Here is a 25,040-nt window from a genome sequence, read left to right as displayed (position 1 = left end):
CTAGTATCTGTTGGGCTTTCTGGAACCTGTACCTAAACCAAATTCTAACTTACAGGTAAGGCCTACAGGTAAGGTGTAACTGGGAGTCTTCCTTTAACATATCCCCACAACTATCAAATCTTCCGGTTGAAGACAAGACTGAGAGAACATGGCTGAAAGAAAGCTCAAGATTCCTCAATGGCCAGATTCTGCTAAGACATGTATTTCACGTTAATTCCTAGATAAAGGCACAGACATAAAAGCTGAGAGATGGGGAGAACCTGAGTCTTCAGACCCAGATGTGCTGCCTGACCTTGAAAACATCTTGCCTGAACCCAAGGCCTCTCTTTCACAAGGCAGCAATTAAAAAAAAAAAAAAAAAGGCAGGCTCCTGTATTGCTTTTTATATAAACTTTCCCTCTTGATTATAAAAATAAAATATTCTCATTATAGAAAATTTGGAAAACACCAAAGAACACAAACAAAATGAACTTTAATTCCTTCATATAAAGAGAATCACCATTCTCTTTTTGGAATTTTTCCTGGTTTCGAATAATAATCACAGTCATCGACTGAGTGGTTTCTAGGTGCCAGGCAGGCATTGTACTAAGAGCCTTACCACATGTCTTACCACATTTCATTTGGCTTGATACTATTTTATTCTCACTTTACAAATGAGAAAACAGAGGTTCCGTCAGATTGATTACCTTGCCCAGAATCCCACAGCTAGTGGCAAAGCTGGGACTCAAATTCAGATCTGACTCCAGCATCCACATCTGTGAGCCGTAGCTACTCAAACCCCAGAAACCAGACTGCTTGTCTGAGCTCACATGGTGCGTACATTCTGCATTATCCGTTCTTTAACCTGACAGCCTGTCACAAACACTTTTTCATGATATTGAAAACACTTCCCCTGGATAAATACCCCATAGTTTAGTTACTTTCCTTATGTCAGATATTAATTAGTTCACAGGGGTTTTTTGCTATTATAAATACACTTCAGTAAATAACTCTGTCCACAAATCTTTGCATTTCAGGCTACTTCCTTAGATTTCAAGATAAAAGAGTCACTCAGTCAATGGGTTTGAACACAAATTGCATGTCTGCTTGTCTCCTTCCCACCTACTTCTGGAGTGGGCAAACAACAAAGAAATGGATGTGAAATATTCAGCACATATAGACAATTCTAACCCCTCACGCCTATACCTTCCCTTCTCACTAAGACACACCTGGAACCAAGGGGGTCCCCCACTGGCCTCACTGCCTCATGTTAGAAAATTCCCTGTTCTTCCCACTTTAGTTTTGAGAAGAAAATGACAGTGCTGGCTTTAATAAATAACCATGAGAACAGAATCACTCTAGGACGAAAATGCCTCTAAAATCGTTTCTATGCAGCTGAGAAAAATCCTAAATGAGAAAAAAAAAGTCAAATAAATTCATTTATTGAAGCCTTGTGCTGACAGAGGTGTAATCTTCCTTTGCACTGAAATCCAAACAAGATGTAATGATGACCTTTCTGGTGGAAAATGGAATAAGAATACCACTGGAGTCATGGCGGAGATTATACAAGATAATGGTTGTAAAATACTTAGGACGATGCCTGGCACATTGTATGTGCTCAATAAATAGATGTTAGCTCTACCCATTCCAGTTTCTGGAGTACCAGACACAACGGGCTGAGCTACATCACGGATGTTTGCTTGTCTCCCTGTAGACCCTCGACCTCAGCCCCACCAACCCTGCTTCTGCCCCCCACACCACCAAACCCATCACACACATACCTCAGGAATTAGCCTCTACATCAGACTCATTCGTCACTCCTCCCTCCAGCCTCTTGCTTAGAATGCCTTTCCCCTCAACCCTGAGCTAGGGTAGCACAGAGGGCATGGGCTTAGGACTCAGACCTGGGTTTGAATTCTGACTTTGCCAGAATTGTTCAGCTACATGGTCTTAGGCAGATTACTTAAACTCTTCAAACCTCAGTTTCATCGTCTGTAAAATGGGAAGATACAGTCTCACTCAACCAGAGGGTTGTTGAAAAGATGAAAGGGCACGTAGACACTGTACCTAACACACTGCTTGGTGGCACAGGGAGTGGGCACCTGGCAAAGGACAATGCATGACTGTGACCCTTCCTCAAAGTTAAATCAGGCTCCTCCAGGAAGTGGTCCCTGACTCTGTCGGTTCTCAAATGTCACGTCCCAAAGCCTGTATAGTACATTTCATTTAGAACTTACGTGTACATCATTTTGAATTTCCTGTTTTTGTGGGCAGGTCTTATCTTTCCAATTTAATTTCTGGAAAGCAAGAACTGTATCTTATTCCATCTCAAGGCCCGACACAAAACAAATCAGGAAGGGCAGTGAAATTCTAAAACCTCTTTCTTATGACAACTCAGATCAGTTGGAAGCGGCTCCCCGGAATAGTGTCAAGAGAATTTTGAGGCTACATTCAGAATTGCTGGGGAAACAGGTGCTAATTATGGGTACCTGTCGTGGGCACAGAACAAAGGAGTGGTGACATATGACAGCCACCTGTCCACCCCGGAGGAGGTGCTCAGTCCTAAGCTAAGCAAGCTGACTCTGCCCGGCCCCGCCCCGCCCCACCAGGGCCCCCAGGCTGGGGCAGGGGTGGGGGCAGAACACTGACCTGCGTAGCTCCGCCCTGTGCTCATGTTGGTTGGCAGCAGCGTCCACTTGTCAGTGACAGGATTGTAGTACTCCACCGAAGCCAAGTTACACGACCCATCATCCCCTCCAACCACATACAGGAGCCCGTTCACTGCACAGACCCCTGGGAATCAAACAGAAGCCCCAGGAGGCATTATGGCAGGAGCACCAAGGGATGGGGATGGACGAGAGACAGGTCTGGACTGCCCTGGAGGTGCTCTTCCTCCCCGTCGTGGTAGCACAACAGACAGGTGGCTCCTTGGGTCTGAGTTTGCTCAATGGATGAAAATACTGACAGCAGCCGCTGGGCTCCGAGGATCGCCCCTCCTAACACAGCCACATCTCTGACCAGGGAGTTTTACTACAACACAGCCCCTCAGATGTTCCCTACCCCCGCCCTCATAACTATGCAGAGAGCCGTAGGCACAGGCCCCATTCTACAGGAGTGCTACCACTGGTGCATGCGGCCTCCCGTGCCCAGGCTGAGCTATGGAATAACAACTACTCAGGGTATTTCATGCACACTACTTCTATTCTGCTTTAAGATTTTCCCTGATAAACTCCGTTTTATCCACTTGGTGTGGTACTAATAGTTGTGCCTGTGATCCCGTCACACAATTGGGGTCTAAACCCTCATCGAGTTCCCAAGGACGAGGCTTTCCACCCACCCTGATCCCAGAGTGGGCTGGCCTGGGGGCCAGGTCTCCTGCAGCAGGGACTCAAGACTAAGAAAATGTGATTATTGCTCATCAAGACTTTAAAAGGCCATAGTCCAATATACTGTGTATTTTCTCAAAATGAAATTCAAGGATTGACGACGCTCAAAAAACAGTAATTATCAGTGTTGGTGAACATACCAGTGAGAGTATAAAATGCACTGCCTTCCTGGATGGCATCAAAAGCACACATACTCCCTCTGACTCAAAAAATTTCACTTCTGACCTTCTATTCCAAAGGAATAATTGTAAGCATATGCATTAATTAGCTCTAAGGACTCTTTATAATAACCAAAGTATTACTTATAGAAAAGATGGAAATAACCTAAATGTCCAATAATAGATAGGTTATTTAAATTATGGTTAGCCATTTAAAATGGAATTATGAAAAGATATTTAGCATTCTAATAAGATATTCATGAAAGATCATAAAATGGATTAAAAAGGCAGGTTATAAAATAATATGACAATGTGATTCCATTTTTGCTATAAAAATATAAATATCTATATTGAGCGTGTGTATACACACACATTTATATCTAAACCTAATTCTCACACTAGCTGCCTTGAAGATTCTGTAATTCCTCGCTCATGTGGCTCAAGGCTAAATGCCAAGTTCTATCACGGCAGGCTGAGACAGTGAGCAAATTAATAAACTCCCCTCTGTTTACACTTTCAACAAGTCACCTGCAAATGGGTTAAGCAAACAGGTAATTTGTGTATAAAGGAAATAAATCGGCCAGAAAGTCACCTGCTTGTCTTTCCAGCCTGGGAAACTGGGCTAAGCCAACACTTTGATGGAGTAAGAAGGCGAAAAGCAAGATATACCCACATAGGACACGACCTATAGGGCAAAGTTCTAAAAGGAAATCGTTTCATAAGAGTGTCAGGCTCCAGAAATAAAAGCCTAAACACTGTAAGAAAATTCATTCCTAAAGGGAGGAAAAGGGGAAGGGAAGACAAGACAAGAAATACAAAGAAGGGAATAAGGGAAGTGGTCCTACTGGAGAAGGGATCACAAACACTTTTGTGGCTAACCCCAAAAGGAAGGAGATTGGTTTCAGGTGGGAAGTGGGAGGCTCTCACAGCCAGGCACCAGCACAGAAAAGACAGACCCAAGCGTCATTGTCTGGCCCTGTCCACACAGCGCTATGCTTAGCTCCCCAACAGAGCCACTGGGCTGGGGCACTGACGACAACCAGAGGACCCTTCTGGATCTGTGTCCATCTACGTGCAGTGAAAGCCATCATCCTTCACAGGGACAGAAGGAACCTTCTGCATCTAAGTGGGGACTCTGTGGTTAGCTTTGGGGGTCCCAAGCTCTCCCCTCCCCAGCAAATGGACATTCCCTGCCCAGGGCACAAGCTCAGCCCCAGTCCCTGGGAGTCTCTCCGCTCTGCCTCTGCTTCAGAGCTAGTGTTCGCAGGGAGAAAACACCCACCCACACCCACACCCCCGTGCCCCAGGGAGAGACGGAGGGGGCAGTCATATTACCTGCATTGCGCCGACACATGTTCATGTCTGCTACCTGCTTCCAGGTGTTTGTTCCAGGATCGTAAACCTCAACACTCTTCCTCACCAAGGGCCCGTCATGCCCGCCTGTGGCATACAGCTGTCCACTGAGGACCCCAACCCCTGAAAGGCAGAGCACAGAAACCAGGAGGCCTGGCGTCCAGTCCTGGACAGTATCACCAGCAGGGCATGCTGTTTTGTCTCCCTGGGACTCAGTGTCCTTATCTATAAGAAGATTATGACACCCTGCCTGCCTCAAAAAATCGTCAACCTGAAAACCTCAAAATTCTATTTAAAGACATGAGATCATTATTTCCGAGACCTCCCTGCTGGTCTTGAAGCAGATGCTGTGCTTTCTGCCCCTGCTCTCCTGATAGACAGGAGAGGGCGGGGCACTACATCACTCACAATGTGGATAAGCCTGGCTGAGTGCTGGGACTGCGTCACTTCCAGGTTTCAGCATAACCTTTTAACATCCTTTAACACAAGTTAAGGAAATAAAATCTGGGAAGCAGGAGGGCAGCACAGTGCCCTAGAAAGAGCTGCTGACCTAGTGGCCAGGACCACCTGGGTTGTAGCCGAGTGTCTCTAACTTGCTGGCCAGGTGATCCTTTCCTTTCTGGGCCTTTGTTTTCCCATTTGTAAAGCGAGGGAGCTGGACTCTATCGGTGGTTCCAGTGGCCCATGGACCACTCCACTGCATGCCCAGGCTGCAGCTCAATCAGCTGGCGAGTTTTTGAAAAGGTAGATTTCTGAGCCTCACTCTCAGAGACGCTTGTTGGGGATCAGAAAACACCACAGGTGACTGAGATGTCCAGCCAGGTTTCAGACCCAAGGACTCAATTTCTGGAATATAAACTTCATATGAACAAGGACTGTGTTCGTCTTATGTCTAGGTCCCTATCCCTATGCATAATGGTGCATTCTTGACAAACACTGTTTGAATGACACAATATGTAAAATTACATCCAGCAATTATGTGGATGTGCCACTGGTTCCTTGCAGTTTCCCTAAACTAACAGCAGATGGTGGTGTCGCATCAATAGTGGCTATAAAATGGCCTTGGCTTAAATAAAATACAGTGCGTTCCAAAGCTGCCTCACCTTCCCTGCCTCCTGGTGCAGCAGGGATTGCACTGGCTGGGACCAGAGACGGCCACCTGCCGGCACGGCCCACATCCTGCCAAGGAAGCAAACAGCCTTCTTGGCACTTAGAGGCACCAATGCCCTTCTATAGCCTCCTCCCTCAACGTTACTCAGGTTTCCTTGATCTCAAGCCACAGGGGGCCTTGAGCCACCACACCTATCACAAGTATGTGGGTTCCAAACTCTGGAGGGGAGGTCTCCCCAAATCCGAGGCATGTGAAGCCCTGAAGAAAGGCTGCCCTGGGAGCCTGAAGCCAGAGCACTGACAGTAACCTAAGGAAAGAGCCCACCTCTGGGACAGAGACTGTCCTCTAAATCAAGGTCACCACATCTGCCTTGGGCACAGGTACTATTCAGGCCATACCCTTGTCACCTTCTGGGGCTTTTAGCCCAGGGGAGAGGCAGGAGCGGCCTGAGGGATCTCCACCCAGGAGCAACCCCTGGGCAGCCTGGCTGAGACACAGCAGCATGGCCTCCAAAGGCAGCTCTGTCCACAAGAAGCACTTGAGCTTTTCTAAGGCGGGTCTGTGCTCACGGCTTCCCCCTAACACCTTCTGCTCCAGGCGCTTCTAGACGCTGCTGCGTATCTCAGTGTGTGCTGCTCCGCTCCTGCTGAGCTGTCCCTGCCTCCCTGGGCTTTGAACACTTGCTCTCACACCTCAAGTCACACCGAGGATTTCCAGGAAGTACAAAGAAGACTCAACCAATACTATCAACCAAAATTCCTAAAAGAGCTCCATGCAGGGAGGAGACTCAGGGCCTCTGTGAATTGAACTGGCCCCTAGGGAACACTGACTGCAACCCACTCATCTCACAAGTGAGGAATCAGGCCTAGGCCACACAGCACATTTCACCAGAGCCAGAACTAAGGTCCAGCCCTCCTGACTTCCATGCATTTGCCGCACGTTGAAGAGCCAACCTGTCAGGATCAGCAGAGACAAGCTCCCTAAAAATAGCCTTCCAAACACAAATGTTTCTTAAATGGAATCATAACAGTTTTTGCACTTCTAACCAGTGAGTGCACAGTGGTTCTTAAAAAAATATATTAAAACAGCATGATTTTTAAGGAATGTTGTGGAAATGATCATGTGTTTGGTAGTGTAAAATGAGATCACAACTCAATCTTCAAAAAAGATAAAGGAATAACATTGCAGGGGGGAAACTCGCAGTTGTGGTTTCCCTTCCCAGAAGTCACACTGCCTTCCCGCCAGCTAGGTTGGTCATACGGCACCACTCCCACGGGGACTGGAAACGGAGAGCCAGAGCCCCGCGTCCATTAGCTCTGCCCGCCCTCCCAGACCCCTTCCCTGGGGCCCCCAGATGATGGGGGAAGACAAGCAGGGAAGAAGGGGCTGCTGCTCCACTTCCTGGAAAGTCCCAAGGACCACACAGCTGCCGGTCTTCTCACAGGACATGGAGGTGGGCCAGAAGTAGGGAGTCACTCTCTTCCCATGTGGGGGAGGGGGCCAAAGTGAAGAAAAGTTGTGGGGAGGACCTAAGTTTGTCTCCAAATATGAACACTAATAGCTTGGCTTTCCACTCCCAAGACAGGGACAAGCAAGCTGTAGCTTCTCCACAGAAGACTAGGACAGCCGCGCTTGTCCTGTTACTTCCTAAGAATGAGACTCTGATCACTGGGGGTCAGAAAAGCTAATGTTGAAGTGAGGCAGACTGAGTGGGACGCATGACTCTGCCAGTTACTAATGATAGGACCTCGAGCTAATTGCGCAACCCCTGGTTGACTTCCTGGCTAAATCTGTTAGGTGGAATTACGTTGTCACGTACGTTACCTCTGTGGGCAGTGGTGAGGATTAAATAAAGTGGGGCACAGAAAGGGCTCATTGGGACAGCACCTGGTATACAGCAAGCTTCCCTTTCAAGAGATGCAGACACCGCCACAGAAATGGAAGGGATGCCAACGAAGGGACTATTATCTCATATGCTCTGCAGCAAAGAGATCACTTCGGTTAACTTATAAGTGATTGTGTTGGCTGCAAAGGTGTGAGAGGGATTATACACACTGAAAGGGGAGAAGACTGAGGGAAAACAAGGTAGGACGTCAAGCTCTTGGTCTCCAGACTGACCTGTGAGCAGATGAGACACAGCTTGCACCCTGAGTCCCCTCTCCCGTACCTGCACCACTGCGGCGAGTGCTCATGTCTGCCACGTACGCCCACTCGTTAGTCGCCGGGTTGTACTGCTCCACAGTGCTCAGACACTGGCGGGAAGCCCCGTCGTAACCCCCGACGGCATACAGCTTCCCTGGAACAGACAAAGTGGTTGGGATGGTGCTTTGGACTCGCGTGGGGCTGGAGTGTGGCTGAAACTTCTTCTGTAACCTACTGGGGCACCTACACCTCCATCAGAGTTTAGGGCCCATTCCTTTCAGGAAGACCACCCACTCACTCCCCGACCAGGATAAACATCCTTCATTCCTCTGCCTTCTACTTCCTCTGAAGTGCTGAGCTCCTCAAAGCAGTACTGAACCTCTTTCTCAAAAAGCACCCCAAACACCCAGCATGAAGCTATGAGCTTGCATCACTGGGGCTCAACATATTCTCACCATTAAACTACATTAGATCTTCTCTAGAACAAGGCACTGGAGAGATGGAAAATTTAGGGCCCCAGTTACAGCCGGGCAGGCAGACTTTCTGGCTAAAGGCTCACAACAGGAGACAACAAATAAGGAAAAATATTCCCCAACAAGAACCCAAACACTGTCTTCACCAATGTTTATAGTCCATCTACAACTCCGGTAGGTGGAGCATGTGGATGGAGTGGTCTGTGTGTACCCTGGGCTGGGCTGGCTTGAATTTATCTGCAGACCCCCTTGCAATCTCTGAACTGTGCACAAGAGCCCTGAAGCATGATAATTGGTTTTGAGAATAAAAATACCATAAAAGCTGTTTTCTAAGAGCATTATTTTGACCTGGGGATGGCAGTGAGGCTGGGCCAGGGGGCAGGAATTGGTACTTGAGGCTCCCAGAGAGATTCAAATATCTGGGTTTGACATGTAGTCTTAGAATGCAGTGGGAGGGTCTCTCATGTGTGGTGTGTGTGTGTGTGTGTGTGTGTTGAAGAGGGGAGAGAACTACTTCACTTGGGGCCTCAGATCTATGAAGGACACTGGAGTTATAATAAGGATCTTAAACACTACCTATAGACTAATTAAACACTACCAAATGCAAATCTACCTAACAGGGTTACTTAATCAAAAGACTTTTTTGTCAATATGAGCTTTCTTAACGGAGAGATACCAAGAGCACAAATAGTATGTGAAAATCTGCGATTATTTTAAGGTAGAAAGAGAATCTCCAGGTCAAAACTATGCTCTCCCATCAAGACTTTTGCCATATCAAATGTACGATTATTTCCATCACTGAGTCTGGTTTTGTTTTCTGCCCCACAGTCCTCTCAACTGGCCCTTCTAGAAGAAAGGGACACCTCCTCCTGGTTCTACTCCAACCTAAGTGAGAAAGGAAAATCCTGACTCAGAGCCCCTCCAGGATCCAGGCTACCTTGGTGCTGTGTGCCGGTTTGGATGCAAAAACCTGCCCAGCCAGCTGCCCATCACTCGTCAGACCCTAGGGCACTGGGGAGGAGCTAGGCCTGGGGTGCCAAAAAGACAAGAAGCTCCTGAGCGTAACCTCAGTCTCTGTAACTCGAGATCTCCACTCTGTCGGGAGTTCCTGCCTAATCTTCCAGCCTCACTGCCCCTTTTCCTAAGCAGAGATTCTTCTAGGCAGCTGGTAGCAGATGATCCTGATTTCCCCCGCTTTGCTCCCCAGTGTCATCTAGCTGCATAACCATGGGAATGAGAGGGAGGTGGGTCCTGTGGAGACAGTGTGGAGAGCTGTATTTGCAAGGCCACAGGGAAGCAGAGTCCACGTAAGAGCCTCCCTTGACATTCTCAGCAAAGCTGCCCACTGGACTCTCTGCTGCCCCAGGGTGACCCAGAGCCAAAAGAACTTTAAATTCAAGATGAACAAGATAAATATATCCACATAATGTCCTCTGTGTCGACAGGGTATGGCCACTAGACAGCACTTTCACACACACAGAACGTGCTCACAGAAGCCTCTGTCAAAGGGAATATATCAAACTAGTACCATGAAGGTACTGCCTGTAACCCCATCAACCATTCCACCTCTGCGTCAGCTGAAAAAATACCCACTCAAGGTTTCTCCTTGAGTCTATTAACAGGCATATGCTATTTTTAACCCCTACTCTATTGTGTGATATTCCTGGCTAAGGAACAAGGGGGAAATGGGAAGGTGGCTAGACAAAGCACTTACATTTGGCAGACAAATCAATTTCTGTTCCACCAGGAGGATGAGATTGCAAGAAACAATTTATCTTGGTAGAAGGAAAAATCCTTGCACTCACTAAAATGACTTGTTCAGTATGTTAGGATAATATGCTTTTAAATTAAAATTTAACTTACACAATACTGCTCTGGACTGAGAAATGCAGCCAGAGAAAAGAATCTTTCTATTAATGTCTAACTCAATGCATGTTACACTCTCCCTGAGGCCCGTGTGTGTGCTCTTGTGCGTGCACAGGAGAGACAGAGAATGCCTGTGCATGTGTGAATGCGCAGATATTCCAGCTAAATTCCCACTTCAAGACAGGCTAACGAGTCAGTGTTGTCCTCCAAGGTTTAATATTTTAGTGCAAATAGTACTTTGTGCTTTAATAGGTTGAATTCACACATATTCATAAAGCTCCTCTCTGTTAGCATCGGCTAGTGGTCTGAGTTAGGAGTGAAGTGCTATTTACTAGTGTGGGATGTATCAATGATCCCAAGGCACTCAGCTTCCCCTTCTGGAGAATGGAGAAAATCGAAGTCCTGCTTATCTCCTTCAGAAGGGTTTTAGGAACAAAATCAGAAACTGGATATGAAAGCCATTTACAAACTACAGTGCACTGTCTAACCAGGCCCCAGATCTCACCACTCCCTCCTGCCTCACCCCATACAGCTTTCCTGACTAGAGCAGGACTCTACCACAACCTGCCCTTCCTGCAGTGACTCATCAGACCTGGGAAAAGGTGCCACCTCACTTAGGGCTCTGTTAATAGTACTGAACACATGAACATGAGGACAAAATTAAACAATCAAGTCTCACCCCCTCCAGGTATGCTCCTGGGTTATATACTGACTCTGGATTCCCCAACTCGGGACAGAGACAAGTGGCCCAAGAGACAGGCCAGCATTTCCCTTCTAGGCTCCTCCTACTCCCCCAATCCAGCTCATCCACTTTCTAGCCCTGGATCAGTAGCTTTATCTCTCAACTTTCCTCATCTCTAAATCAGGATACTAGTCCCTGACTCAGCAGTGACAGGAGGAACAGAGCCAGGACACCAGAAGGTCCAGGACCGGGGCAGGAACGGGCCTCCACCCCTGCTGCTCCTCACCCTCCACGACGCCCACACCCACACTGCTGCGCCGCGTGTTCATTGGGGCCACGAAGAACCACTCGTTGGTCTTGTAGCTGTAGGCTTCCACCGACGCCAGGCCTGGGAGACAAGAGAGCCATGAGATGGCTATGGTGCCGGCCCTCACCCTGCTGTGCTAACTGACAGTGAAGATGAGGGAAGAGCACAGACCTGGGGGCTGGAAACCTGGGTGCAGGACCTAGCACTACCTCTGCCTCACTGTGGGGCCCATGGCACCTCCCTGAAACACATCTGCACTGCGTCTGCCTGAGGGGACCACTAGAACTGACCCAGAGGGTGGGTTGTGAGAGGACGGGGTATAACGTCGATTGTTAAACCTACAGAGTAGAATAAACACCTGAGGTTGCCTCACTGAACACCTATTCCAACCCTCTTTTCCCCGTCTTCTTCTAGAGTCTGGTCAGCTAAAAACCTGCCTTCCCAGACTCCCTTGAAGCTGAGGGTGACCAAGTCAATGCAACCTAAGCAGAACTCTGGTGGGGACTTTTGAAATAGCCTTTGCTTTTCTGATACAGGTGTCACCCCTTCCTGCTTCTTGCTACCTGGAACACAAATGTATTGGCTGGAGCTATAACAGCCACCCTATGATCATGAGGATAAGGCCAAGAGACTCTTAAAGAATTTGGCCTCCATATCCTTAAGCAACTGGACCAAGTCAGCTTGGACTTCTTGTTTCATGAGTAAAACAAAATCTCTCATTTGTTTAAGCCACTGTTTAGTCAGGTTTTCTACCAGCAGCCAAAAGCAATGCCTGAAAGAAACAATGCCCCACTACCCTTGGGTCTCTTCATTCTCAAGTTCCACTCTAGAGGGGCCTAGGGACCCTGGAATTATATGAGTGAGGCAAAGAGAAGGCTGACAAAGGTTATCGATTGGTGAAGACCCAATTTTTTTTTCAGAGAAGTAAAACATATATATATTTTTTAATTGAAGTGTAGTTGGTTTTCAATGTTGTGTTAATTTCTGGTGTACAGTATATTGTTTTTCATGTCACTGGGAGCCAAAGGATATTTCAGTTTTATAGAGTTACTATCTACACAGACATCCACTTGGAAATATAAGGAGAAAGAAGATAATCTCTCCAAGTCCATGTCCAGTAGTAGCTTCTGACTCTTAACTTTGAAGCTAGATGAAAGCCAAGAGTAAGGGGGCACTTCTGCAGCAGCACAGCCTTGCAAAGCTTTAGAGGGGCAGCAGAAAGGGCAACAGACAGAGACTGCATGACCTGAGCCAGGTCTCTTCCCACGGCTGAACCTCGGCTCCCTCATCTGTTCAGGGGAGGGTCCAGAACACAGCCGTGAGACACCCTCTAGCTGAACTTGCTCTATGTCTCATCTCCTGAGTAAATGGTTTCCTGGGCACTGGAAGAGAGAAAAGGGCCTCTTCTTAGTGTGGGGTCCTTCCTAGAGCCCTAGAAATGACAGCACGTGGGCAGCTACAAATTCTGTGTGGAAGAAGGTCTGGCTCTGACACACAAGCTGGGAGAGGAGGAAGGATGGGTATTTTCTTGGGGCAGTAGCTACAGATGTACAGAAGGTTGGCCCAAGAACTGGCTGAGCAAACCAGGATGTGTCCCAGGCTGGGACGGGTTGGGACGGAGTCCAGGACCTACCAGTACTGCCATCAAAGCCCCCCACGGCGTAGAGCAGGTCGTTGAGCACAGCCGCACCCAGCGTACTGCGGCGCTCCTGCATGCTGGCGATGGACGTCCACTGGTCCTTCACCCCATCATACACGTCCACTGTCCGCACACGCAGGGAGCCATTAAACCCGCCCACGGCGTACACATGGCCAGCCATGAACACCACACCTGAGGCACAGGAAACCAAGGTCATCTCAGACCCATGACTCATGTTGATGAGTGACAATAGGGGAACAAGGTGAGAACGTAAATAATTCACCACAGAAGGTGACCTTCAACTTTAGATATTTGTAAGTTGTTATGGGACTCATTGGATTTCTCTTGACATTTGCTTTTCTAATTTTGTTTGATTCAAGTAAATACCTGGATTAGCTTGAAGTCCCTAAGCACCTAAGAACTGACCCCAGAAGGTGCAGCTAGAAACTCTGTAGCTGGGGAAGGAGAAGGAAGGGAGTCCAGAATGCAGAGGTTGGTGGAAACAAGGAGTAGTGAGTGATTTCAGGACCGAGCAAAGAAAAGCCGGGGCAAGGCAGCCTGCACACCAGGAGATGGTGCAGCTCACCTGCTCTGCATCTCCTGGAGGGAAGCTCAGCGATCTGGTCCCACCGGTCCTCCTCGAAGTCATAGCACTCCACGCTGCGGATCGCCTTGGGTGCCTGGCCACCAACCACGATCATGACCTCCAGAAAGATAAGTGGACATTAGGTGGGTCTCCCCAACATCCAGATTCACAGATCACCAATCCCTGTTACCTCCACATGCTCACTGTCCAGGGTCTGGAGGTGATGTGACATGCCAGTTTACAGAGCTACATACATGAAGATGGTGCCCCTAATCACCAACAGGGCTGAATATTCAAGAAAAGTCTAACAAGCATCTTCCCACAGACATGCAACCAAACACTTCCCAAGTGTCCTTGCTCAGGGCTATGCTGTGGGGTATGTACAGCCACTCAGGGCATCTTCTGAAATCTGAGTATCCCCAAGGCTTTGGGGTGGGAGACTAAATTTTGTATCAAAACAAAATGTTCATATATATACATATATATCAACATTTGAATATATTTTGGAATAGAGTACACAATTTGGATGCATTTTCAAGATAAAATTAATTCAAAAATATTATGTATAGACTGTAGGGGGAACTTATTCATTGCAGTATGGGAAAACAAATTGTGAAACACTACTTTGTGGTGGCTAGCAGGAAAATGTATGTAACTGAAAAAATTAGTGCTAATAGTACTATTTCCACAAGTAAGGTAGTAGCTACCACCGCCAGTTACTGTGTGAAGTATGTTGTCATTTGTTCATCCACATTGACAGATCAGGAAAGTAAAGCTCAGAGTACATGGGTAAATTGTCCAAGGTCACAAAGCTAAGAGCAGCAGAACAGGGAATGAAACCCAAGTCCACCTCGGACACAGAGGTGAAGCCAGCCCTACCACTCTCCTGCTCTAGAGATAGATTCTATTCCAAGAGAGCTCACTACATCACGTTTTTCAAACTGCAGGTCACATTTCGTTTGTGAGTCACAAGATCAATTTAATGGGTTAGGACCAGTATACTTTTAACAGAACAGTACAGAAATATAACAAGGGTGTTACTTCATGAAATATTTTTTCCAATTATACATACATGTATGTCTCCTAGAAAGCAATTTAAACATATTTCTTAGTGTAGGGGGAAGGAAAGAAAGAAGGAAGGAAAAGAGAGAAAGAGAGAAAAGAAGGAAGAAAGAAAGAAAGGAGAGAGAGAGAGAGAGAGAGAAAGAAAGAAAGAAAGAAAGAAAGAAAGAAAGAAAGAAAGAAAGAAAGAAAGAAAGAGAAAAGAAAAGAAAAGGAAAGAAAAAAGAAAAGAAAAGAAAAGAGAGAAAGAAAGAAAGGAAGGAAGGGAAAGAAAGAGAGAGAGAAAGAAACAGAACATCCCAAAGGAACCCAAGGCACATTGCCAAGGCTTAAAGCTGCTGTTGCCTCCAGATATAAATGTTCTGTGTTTGACTTTCCTCCACTCAGAAGGTCCACTGCTTCATATAAACAGCAGCCCTTTTCAAAGAGATGCTGAATTCTACATTTCTTCCCATCAGTAATTCTTTGCTTGGATAGGCATCCATGAAGAGTTCAAGAGGGATGTTAACAAACACAGCCTCTTGGCAAATTTCAGACAATGCCCAACTTACTTCTCCATGGCCAAATGACTTGCCCTGCATTCCAAAACATATCTAGAACTTGCACTATCCTTCTGGTTTTGAGTTGATGAAGTTAAATGAAATTAAACTATTGCAAGGATTTTCTCTGAAATCTGATTTTGGGACTAAGTGAGAAAAAAAAAACAGTTTTTAGTTTTCTTTCTGCAGTGACCTCAGGCACCCAACACCCTCACACATGCTGTTCCCTCTCCTTGAAACACACTTCCCTCTCTCTGATCCCCCTGCTCTAACACTTGCTTATCTTTCAGGTCTCAGTCTACACATCACTTCCTCCAAGAGGACCTCTGACCTCTGACCTCTGAACCAAGTTACATGTCCTCCTCTGAGGTCACAAATGCTTAGGTTCTCCCATGAAAAGTGCCCCATTTTGTGCTCTGTCTGGTAACCTGGTTTTCCCTTCTAGATAGTGAGCCCTGCCAGGGCAAAAAAATATGTCTGCCTCGATCATAAGATAACCCTACCGCCTTATGGTACCAGATGAAAGTGATGACTCAAATATTTATCTGGAATAAAGAATAAATGAATAGTAAATACCACATGCAAAGAGTTAAATGCAAAAATACACAGTTAAATGAAAAAAAATACATAGGCCAGAATGTCACTTTCTTGGAATAAGACATGTTGGACACCAGATTACAATTCTGGAGACAGAATTTGAGGAAAACAAACAAAAAGAGAAAGAGAGAGCCTTTCCCATCTTTTGACTCAACCACCAGGAGACTCTTCATTCTTTGCACAAGTTATCAGGCTCCTTCTGTAAATAAAAAAGGCAAAGCTTCAGGGGACTTAATCATGTCCCAGGAACTGTCTTCTGCTAGTGTACGGAAGTACATTCATATAGGAGAAAATCCTGCACTCATCTCTGAGAATTTTCATAGTAACACAGAAACAATATTACAGAAATGGAAAATTTTTAATGGTCAAGTAAAACCTGAATAGAAAGACAAATATAATACATGACAAGGTTTTCAAAATAAACTTGCCTTTGAGCTCATAAAACCACAGGTAAGAGACAACTTTTAAAACTCCAAACTTGTAGAATGATCTGCGAAGAGCAACTATGAGGCTTCATGGGGCAAGACCACTGGTTTCTGAAAATGCCCTCAAGGCAGAGGGAGGAGTAGGTGTACTTTATGCTTCTTTTCTAGGCATAAGAAATCCAATTTCTATGGCAGGTCTTGCAAGAAGCCATCATACAAGGAATACTCATCACTGTCTAATCGTGGAGCTTAAAAAGAATACATTTCCTATCTTGAACACTAGTGGATGGTTGTTTCCATAGATACCTGATCTCAGCAACCAATTAGACAAAAACGAGTATTCCCCAAAGTCTCCATGTATTACGTCCCTGAAAGTATAAACCTCTAGCTACTTAAGAAAACCAGACTGTCAAGGCAGGAAGAGACTTGAATTATTCTTTCTTACAAGCCCACATTTTACATTTCTAGAAAAACTCAGGCCCAAAGAGTTCACAAGGCATATTTCTTTCTTTCCTGACACCCCTAAATCCCAGTTTACTACAGATATGTAATGTCTTTAATAGAAATTACTGAATCAAATCAGCTTATTTAATGATCACTATTTTTAACATTTATCCCTCAAGGTAACCTTGAGTAAGAACCCTGAGTAGTCATACAGGAATTACAAAAAACCTAAAGGACTGGTTCCAGGCTAATAATTACGCTAGAGCAAATGTAACTTAATCACATTCAAGAAGAGCAGTGTACTTGGGAGCCCTGCAGTCTTGCAGGGCACCTCAGTGTCCTGGCCCCACGTCTCAGTGCTCACTGTGTGGAAGGCTGCAGGCGTCCTGGTGAGTGGAGAGTTCTGGGTGACAGAACCCTGGTGTTCCAGACAGGACGGTGTGGGGCACAGCTACCGGACAACTCCCAAGGAAAACATTCTCAGTTTGGAAAGTCAAATGGTCATTTACTCTAGAGACATGAGTGAGACTATGGAAAGACTACCGGATTGCTTAGGAAGGAAATTTCACTTCTAGCGTAACAAAATGGTTTTGAAATAAGTATGTAGGGGGAGGGCATAGCTCAGTGGTGGAGTGCATGATTAGCATGCATGAGGTCCGGGTTCAATGTGAGGTCCTGAGTTTAATCCCCAGTACCTCCGTTAAAAAAATAAGTTAAATAAATACATAAACCTAATTAACCCTCCCCCAAATTTCTTTAAGATGTATAAATAAGGCTATTTCTTTCACTTGGATGACTCTCATTCCACCAGTGTGACTGTGGGAGTGAAGGCACGCTGGTCCCTCCTCGTGCAATAACCACCACTCTATGTCTGAGAGCCATCAGGTAGCAGAGACTAGCCAAGGAAAGGGCAGCAAGTGAACAGAGTGGAGCTTTCCAGCCCACTTGTGGATCAGAACCCTAACCCTAACTCACAAGTCATTAGACTCTCCACTCGGGTGAGAGGAATGACCGGGGCTTTGCACGCTTTGTGCATCAGGCAAGAGTAGAGTGTGTCCAGACTCTCTTCCATGACCGGTGAGCTGGGCAGGAGGCAGGCCCAGCCAGTCGGTCCCTCGGGCCAGGGCAGGAAGCAAGAGTCTCTCTTACCCTGGTGCGTGGGGCCGCAGGGCTAACACCAAGAGTTCATCCGAAGGAGCATGTTGAGGTCGAGGCAGAAGACTTGTCCCAGCAGGTTCCTGAGCAACAGGTGCTCCAGGCAAGGACTGACAGCCCAGGTGAGAGACAACGGGCATTGGAGGACCAGCAATGTGAGAGCAAGACCCAGGGGAGAGAGAAGGAGCAGGAAATAGACTTTGGAGTCAGACACACCTGGGCTCAAGTATCAGCCCAGTCAGCTGCATGAGCTGTGTGAACATGGGCAAGGCACTTAACCTTGCTAAGCTCACTTCCACTACCTAAAACATCAGGAAAATAGGATGTTTCTCCCATGGGCATCAGGAGGCTTAAATGATATAAAACATTCAGCACAGTGCTTGGTAAATAGCACCCACTAAATGTCAGCTTTTATTATTAGATCAACACCAGCATCATTACTACTGTTTAAATCAGTTGCTAAAAAACAGATTCCCAACAAATGGTAGAAAAGGACACTTATGATCTGTGAATGGCAGAGTGAGCACCACTAATTCCAGGCATGATGATGGGGCTTTCTCAGGACTCCAGGGTGTTTTCCAGGGTGTGGCCTGGGTCCACTTAAAGGACCAAGATGGGAGAGGAGCACTGCCCATCCATGGGCCTGGCCCACGTGAGAAATCATCCTACCCACCCTGCCAACGGCCTTGTTTTCAACACTGTCTTTTGAAAGCAGGACAGCCCAACTCAGGAGGAAGCCACCCACTTCCAGCTCAAGTAACTTTTTGGTGTCATCTTTAAAGATTCGAATAGAGATGTCAACTGAACTGAAATGACAGTAAAAAGTGCCAGGTTCAGTACATCTCAAAAAGGCTTCATGTGCATCTTTCTGTAACCTCGTTTCTCTGCTGCCATCTGCAGAACAGGGTAAGGTAGGAGTGTTATGAATGGCTGGGAGACAGCCCCTGGTTGTCCATGGCAACCCAACCTCAGGGAAAATACTGGTGGTGAATGTGTGGGAGCCCAGACAACGCTATTAGCTGTTCCAGCTCGAATATGTCAGTATGACCGGTGCATTTATGGCTCAGGAAAAAGCACCCATATTAGACTCTGCAGCTATGTCAAGGCGGAGTCCTATTTCTTTTAGGGAGGAGGTCTGGCTGGCAAACAGGTCCACTGCTGAGAATTGCTGAGAACAGTGCAAATCTCTCTCCATCACTTTGTCTCTCACAGTTAGCTCTGTCAGAAAGCCAACTTGGACTTAATTCATGAAAACCCAAACTAGCTGGCCCTTGGCATTCCTGTGGCTACTCCTCCAAGTAGCCCCATTGTATCCTAACTTCTCCTCTTCCTCCATTTACTTGGCTACTTACATATTTCTTCCGTACTGTGTCAGAGGGACTTCTCAAAAGTCCCTAGAGGGTAGGAATCAAGTTTCTTTCCATCCAGTACTCAGCAAAAATGCTTTTGTGAAATGTGGAGGCAAGTTCTGGAGTCAGCCATCTTAGGCTTAAATCTCAGCTCAGCTATTTATTAGCCTTGCTTACAGATAAACCACTAATTCTCTGATTCTCCTCCACTCAAGACATGGAACTTAATCACATCCCCTCCCTTGGATGTGGGCTTGACTTGCTGATGTGCACCTAGCAAATAAAATACAGCAGATGTGATGGGACATCCCTTTGAGAGAAGGTTATTAAAAGACTACAGCTTCTGTCATGGACGTGCTCTCTCATTCTGTTGCTGTACACTCACTCACTCCGGGAAGCCAGCTGCCATGTCATGACACTGAGGCAGCAGATGGAGAGGCCCAGGGGCTGAGGAAGTGATGCCTATTCCGAGAGCGAGCTTAGAATCAGATTCTCCCCACAGGGGCCTGGAGGTGACTACAGTCCCAACTGGCAGCTTGACGACAACTTCATGAGAGGCCCTGGGCCACGAAGACCCAGCTAAGCCACTCCAGGATCCCTGCCCACAGAAACTGTGAGATAACTAACATTTGTCATGTTAAGCCACCAAGGTGGGGGTAATCTGTAATGCAGAAATTGAAAACTAATACACAATGAGTAGGTGACAACCCAAGATCCAATTTCCTCCTGTGTAAAATGGGGATAATGACAATTCTGAAAATCCTATGAGATTAGAAATGTAAATCCCTCAGCCCAGTGCGGGCACACACTATGTGCTCAGCAACCGAGATTTGCTACTGCCACCATTGTGGGGCGGGCGCTGTGTCGTGGTCAAGAGCATAGACCAATAAAGAATTCCTATAACTCAATATTTAGAAAATAACCCATTCTTTTAAATGGGGAAAGATCTGAACAAAGGCTTCACCAAAGAAGACATGCAAATGGAAAATAAGCACATGAAAAGATGCTCAACAACATTAGTCATTAGAGAAATGCAAATTAAAACCACAGTGAGATACCTCCACATACCTACGAGAATGGCCTTTTTTTTTTTAATAGATAATGCTAGTAGTGGGAGACAATGGAGTAGCTGGAACTCTTGCACCTAGCTGATGGGAATGCATAATGACACAGTCATCTTGAAAAACAGTTTAGCAATGTCTTATCAAGTTAAACATTTACTTACCATTCAACCCAACAATCCTACTCCCAAGAGAATTTAAAGCATTTACCCAAGAGAAATTAAAATGTATGTCCACACAAAGATCTGTAAGTGAATGTTCAAAGCCACTTTATTTGTAACAGCCAAAAACTGGACATCCAAATGCCCATCAACGGGTGTTTGAATAAGCAAATTACAGTATATCCATATGATGGAATATTCCTTAGCAATAAAAAGGAATGAACTCTTGATATATGCAACATGGATGAATCTCAAAAGCATGAAGATCAGGGAGGGAAGGCAAGCTCAAAAGGCTACATATGGCATAATTACCTTTACACGACATTCTAGAAAGACAAAACTGTAAGGACAGAAATCAGATCAGTGGCACTCAGGGGTTGGGGTTGGGAGAAGGAATTTGACTACATACAAAGCAGCACAAGGGAACTTTCAGGAGTGATTAAAATTTTCTAATTTTGATTAGGATGGTGGTTATATGACAGCATGCATTTGTCAAAATTTATCAAATTGCATCCCTAAAAAGAGTGAATTTTACTGTACATAAATTCTTATACCTCAATAAATCTGAATTTAAAAGAAAATTATCTAGGATGTTAATAATGAGGGAAGCTTTGCATGTGTGGGGACAGAAGGTAGATGGGAAATCTTTGTGCCTTCCCATCAATTTTGCTGTGAATCTAAAACTGCTCTAAAAATACAAAGTTTAATTTAAAAAAAAGAAGTAAATGTATTAGAAATGCATCTCTTGGTGAGATGAATACTGCTTTAATTAAAGGAGATTTTGATGTGAAAGGAAAAAAGAAAAGAAGGAAGAAAGGGGAGAGAGAGAGAGGAAAAGAAAAGGAAAGAATCTTTTTCATCTGTCACCAAAATCTGAAAACCCGCCCCCGGGAGGCAGTTGCGTACAAGACTTTGGAGCAGAACAGACCTTGTTCAAACCCCTCCTATGCATGTCCTAGCTGTGTAACAGGACAAGTTACTTAACCTCAGAAGAGCTGTGCCCCCTGAAACCAGGAGTAGACTCTTCTCAACTACAAATTCAATATCTGGGATGGGGCACAAGGTGTGTTGGGGGAGGGGGAGGTTCTTAGCACGCTTAGTCCAGGCTGACATAAACTTGACTTTGATTTTCAAGACTGCCTTTTTGTGGGTGTATGCGGTAGAAGCTAGATGAGGAATCTAGAAAAGGAGAGGTCACTGGGTATGGTCACCAAACAAAGAAAATGGGCCAGCTCTGCACCATTGCCTTAGCTCCAGAATACACTCCCCAGGAAAAGAAATTATTAACCTGATACCATATAGGATGAAAACCTCTGTTTTCAAAGAGAAAAGTCACAAAGACAAGCAACAAGGCCAGCTGAAACCCAAGGGGTAAAAAGCCACCTCCACATATAACCAGACACAAAGCTTGTGGAAATTTCGATTACAATGAAGGTGCTATTCAAATCCATGGGACAGAGGGAGACTATTTAATAAAATAACTTTGGGGGCAACTGGCTCATGATTTGCAATACAAATAAAGCTGGATTCCTACCCTCATTCCTTATACTAAAATAAACTCTAAGTTTATCAAAGATTCAAATGTAAAACATAAAAGTAAGAAAGAAAACATGAAGCAGTTCTTTTTTAATCTCAGAGTAAGGAAAACATTTCTAAGTAAAACCTAAGCTATAGAGCAAAAGATAGACCTTTTTGATTACTTACTGTTCTTTAGGATTCAAAAAAAGTCATAAACAAATTTAAAGACAAACCACAAATTAAGAAAAAAATCAAAATGCATACATACTAAGGCCCAAACTCTTTAAAAAGAACACTTAAAAACCATTAATAAAAACATATAGTCTAGGTTCCTTAAAAAACTAAAATTAGAGTTACCATATGATCCAGCAATCTCACTCCCAGGCATACATCCAGATAAGACAAAAACTCTTAATTCAAAAAGATACAGGCACCCCAATGTTCTAGCAGCATTCTTTACAATAGTCTAGATATGGAAGCAAACTAAATGTCCACTGATAGATAACTGCATAAAGATGATGTGGTATATAGACACAATGGAATATGACTCAGCCATTAAAAAAATGAAATAATACCATTTGCAGCAACATTGATGGACCTAGAGATTATCATACAAAGTAAAGTCAGACAGAGAAAGACAAATACCGTATGATATCACTTACATGTGGAATCTTAAAAAATGATACAAATAAACTTGTTTACAAACCAGAAACAGATTCACAAACATAGAAAAAAAAACTTATGGTTACCAAAGGGCAAATGGGGGAGGAATAATTTAGGAGTTTGGGATTAGCAGATACACACTACTATATATAAAACAGGTAAACAACAGGATGTACTGTAGAGCACAGGGAACTACATTCACTGTCTTGTAATAACCTACAATGGAAAAGAATCTGGAAAAGAATATATATATAATACATACATACTGTATATATATTTTATACACACATACACACACACATATAAAAGTGAATCACTTTGCTATACACCTGAATCTAACACAACATTGTAAATCAACTGTATTTCAATGTAAAAAACATACAGCCTGACAGAAAAATGGGAAAAGGACTTGAATAGAGAGTTACCCTCCAAAAATACAAACACCAAAAATCCTATGAAACCAAGGTTAATCTTACTCACAATTAAAGAAGTGCAAACCAAAACAAGATGCCACATTTTAAAGGGTATTTGGCATAGAAATGTTTAGATAATAATTTAAAAATGGAAATTATTGCAAGGCCCATCAATAGAGGACAGTTAAGTAAATAACAGTATATAAATATAATTAAATAGCATATACCTATTACAGTTTAAATGCTCATGCTAATAACACTGAAAGCGTCTGCAGTATCTGGTTGAGCAGGAGAAAAAAGATTTCAGTCTGTGTAGCAAGATTCCATGTATCTAGACAAGATTCCATGTATCTAGAAGTGTACATTTTGAACATTCATATATTTGTGAATACACAGAGAAACGTCTGGAAGAAAATTCACCGAAATGGTAACAGTGATTGCCCCTGGGTCGAAGGATTTTAGGTGATTTTTACTTTATTTTGAAATTGTAGTATCCTTTTAATAATCTACAATAAGCACATATTTCTATAATTAAAGAAAGCTAAGTTATATCCATTTTGAAAAATACAAAAAAAGTTCCAATGCAATATTCCAATAAAACAAAACTCATCAACATGCAATAAGGCAAATGGCCCACTGGACCAAGGCCCATGTCCTGTGGCTGAGCCTCCTAATCGAAGGTGGGCAGCAGGAGATAGAACTTTCAGTTTACAAAGGTGGAGCCAGGTGCAGGCTGGTATGAGCACAGAGAACAGATGTGGAGAGGGGAGAAAGACTCAGTTCAAACCTGGTTCTACAACATTAGGTGTTGACCTTGGGCAAGTCACTTAATTTCTCTGACCCTTAGTTTCCACCTTTGCAGAACCAGGATAACTGCTTCTACCACATATGTGATACCTTCAGCTCACTGCTTGGCACATAATAAGTACTCAATAAACGTCAGCTGCTTATATTATTATCTGGGACATTTGTAACCTTCGTTCACATTGCAACCACTATATTCTCCATGATCTGGGGTCACAGAGCAGAGTGGAGATAAGGAACAGCAAACCTTGGAGAATCCAAACATCTGGTCTTGGACAACATGCTTCTCCAGTCCCGTAGAACCCTTCCTGGAAGCAACAGTCAAGGAGTATGGCAGCCAGCAGGAAAGAGGTGGAGGAAGAGGACAAAGCAAGGGCCACATAATCCTCGGGTGCTGCCTACTGGTAGTGGATGAGCCAACACGACTCATTCCTCTCCTCCCACCCTTCCTCCTGACTTGGCTGGGACCTCCCCCGAGACTTCATATGTTAGGATCCTGGAAAGATGACTCAAATGCCAAGCCAGAAAGGACTTCAGAGATCATCTAGAACAGCATCCTTCATTCTGCAGATGAGAGGCCTGAGGACCAGGCAGAGGAGGGGACCTGCAGGGAACCAAGGCAGCCAACACCCAACATGACCCTCGATCATAGTGGTCCCTCCTTCATTCATCCTTCCCTCTCTCTGGCTGCTCTCCTCACACACTCTCAATTTCCCTCTTCTTTTCCCCTGCTTGATTACCTGTCAGACTTCTTAAGGCCCCTTCTCTCCTCTGGCAGCCCTAATTGTCCCTTATGGCTCTGTGGTGAGGGAACAAACCAGACTAGGGCTGCTCTGACTCAAAGAATAGCCTAGAAAGAGGACTGTTGCAGCCATCACTAAGCCAAGACCCACACAGCCATTTTTCAGCCTCCAAAAGAAACAGAGCCCAAACCATGGTGTGAAACAAGAAGAACGGGAGAGGGAAGAGTCTTGAGTTATTCTGCCAGGTGACACTGAAGGTTATCTTGAAATTCTTAGCAAACAAGACCCTGGAAGAGAAGAGGTACCAGCAGATTCAAGTGGAACCAGCAGACTCCATCTCCTAGGCGGTAAATACAACCAAGATGCAGGGTAGCCATGGGTGAGGAGACACTTGGAGACAGGAGTGGAAGGCCATTTTCCCAGG

The 25,040-nt window shown here is 45.0% G+C and overlaps 1 protein-coding gene across 5 annotated transcripts in view; it reads right to left on the bottom strand.

The window, feature by feature from the left end:
* KLHL3 (kelch like family member 3) overlaps positions 1-25,040 on the bottom strand; it is a 231,815-nt gene that overhangs the window by 8,313 nt on the left and 198,462 nt on the right. For all 5 annotated transcript variants that reach the window (XM_072956982.1, XM_031673028.2, XM_072956985.1 and 2 more), the window contains 6 exons: positions 13,683-13,800; positions 13,091-13,288; positions 11,437-11,538; positions 8,155-8,283; positions 4,859-4,999; positions 2,629-2,772 (listed from right to left, as the gene is read on the bottom strand). In XM_072956982.1, the coding sequence (XP_072813083.1) occupies positions 2,629-2,772; positions 4,859-4,999; positions 8,155-8,283; positions 11,437-11,538; positions 13,091-13,288; positions 13,683-13,800 (832 nt within the window). The remainder of the gene's footprint in view (positions 1-2,628; positions 2,773-4,858; positions 5,000-8,154; positions 8,284-11,436; positions 11,539-13,090; positions 13,289-13,682; positions 13,801-25,040) is intronic.

This window comes from Vicugna pacos, chromosome 3 (assembly GCF_048564905.1).
Source record: "Vicugna pacos chromosome 3, VicPac4, whole genome shotgun sequence".
In the NCBI taxonomy this organism is placed as follows: domain Eukaryota; kingdom Metazoa; phylum Chordata; class Mammalia; order Artiodactyla; family Camelidae; genus Vicugna; species Vicugna pacos.
Note: the sequence above shows the minus strand (reverse complement) of the source record. Positions and strands in the feature narration are given on the sequence as shown.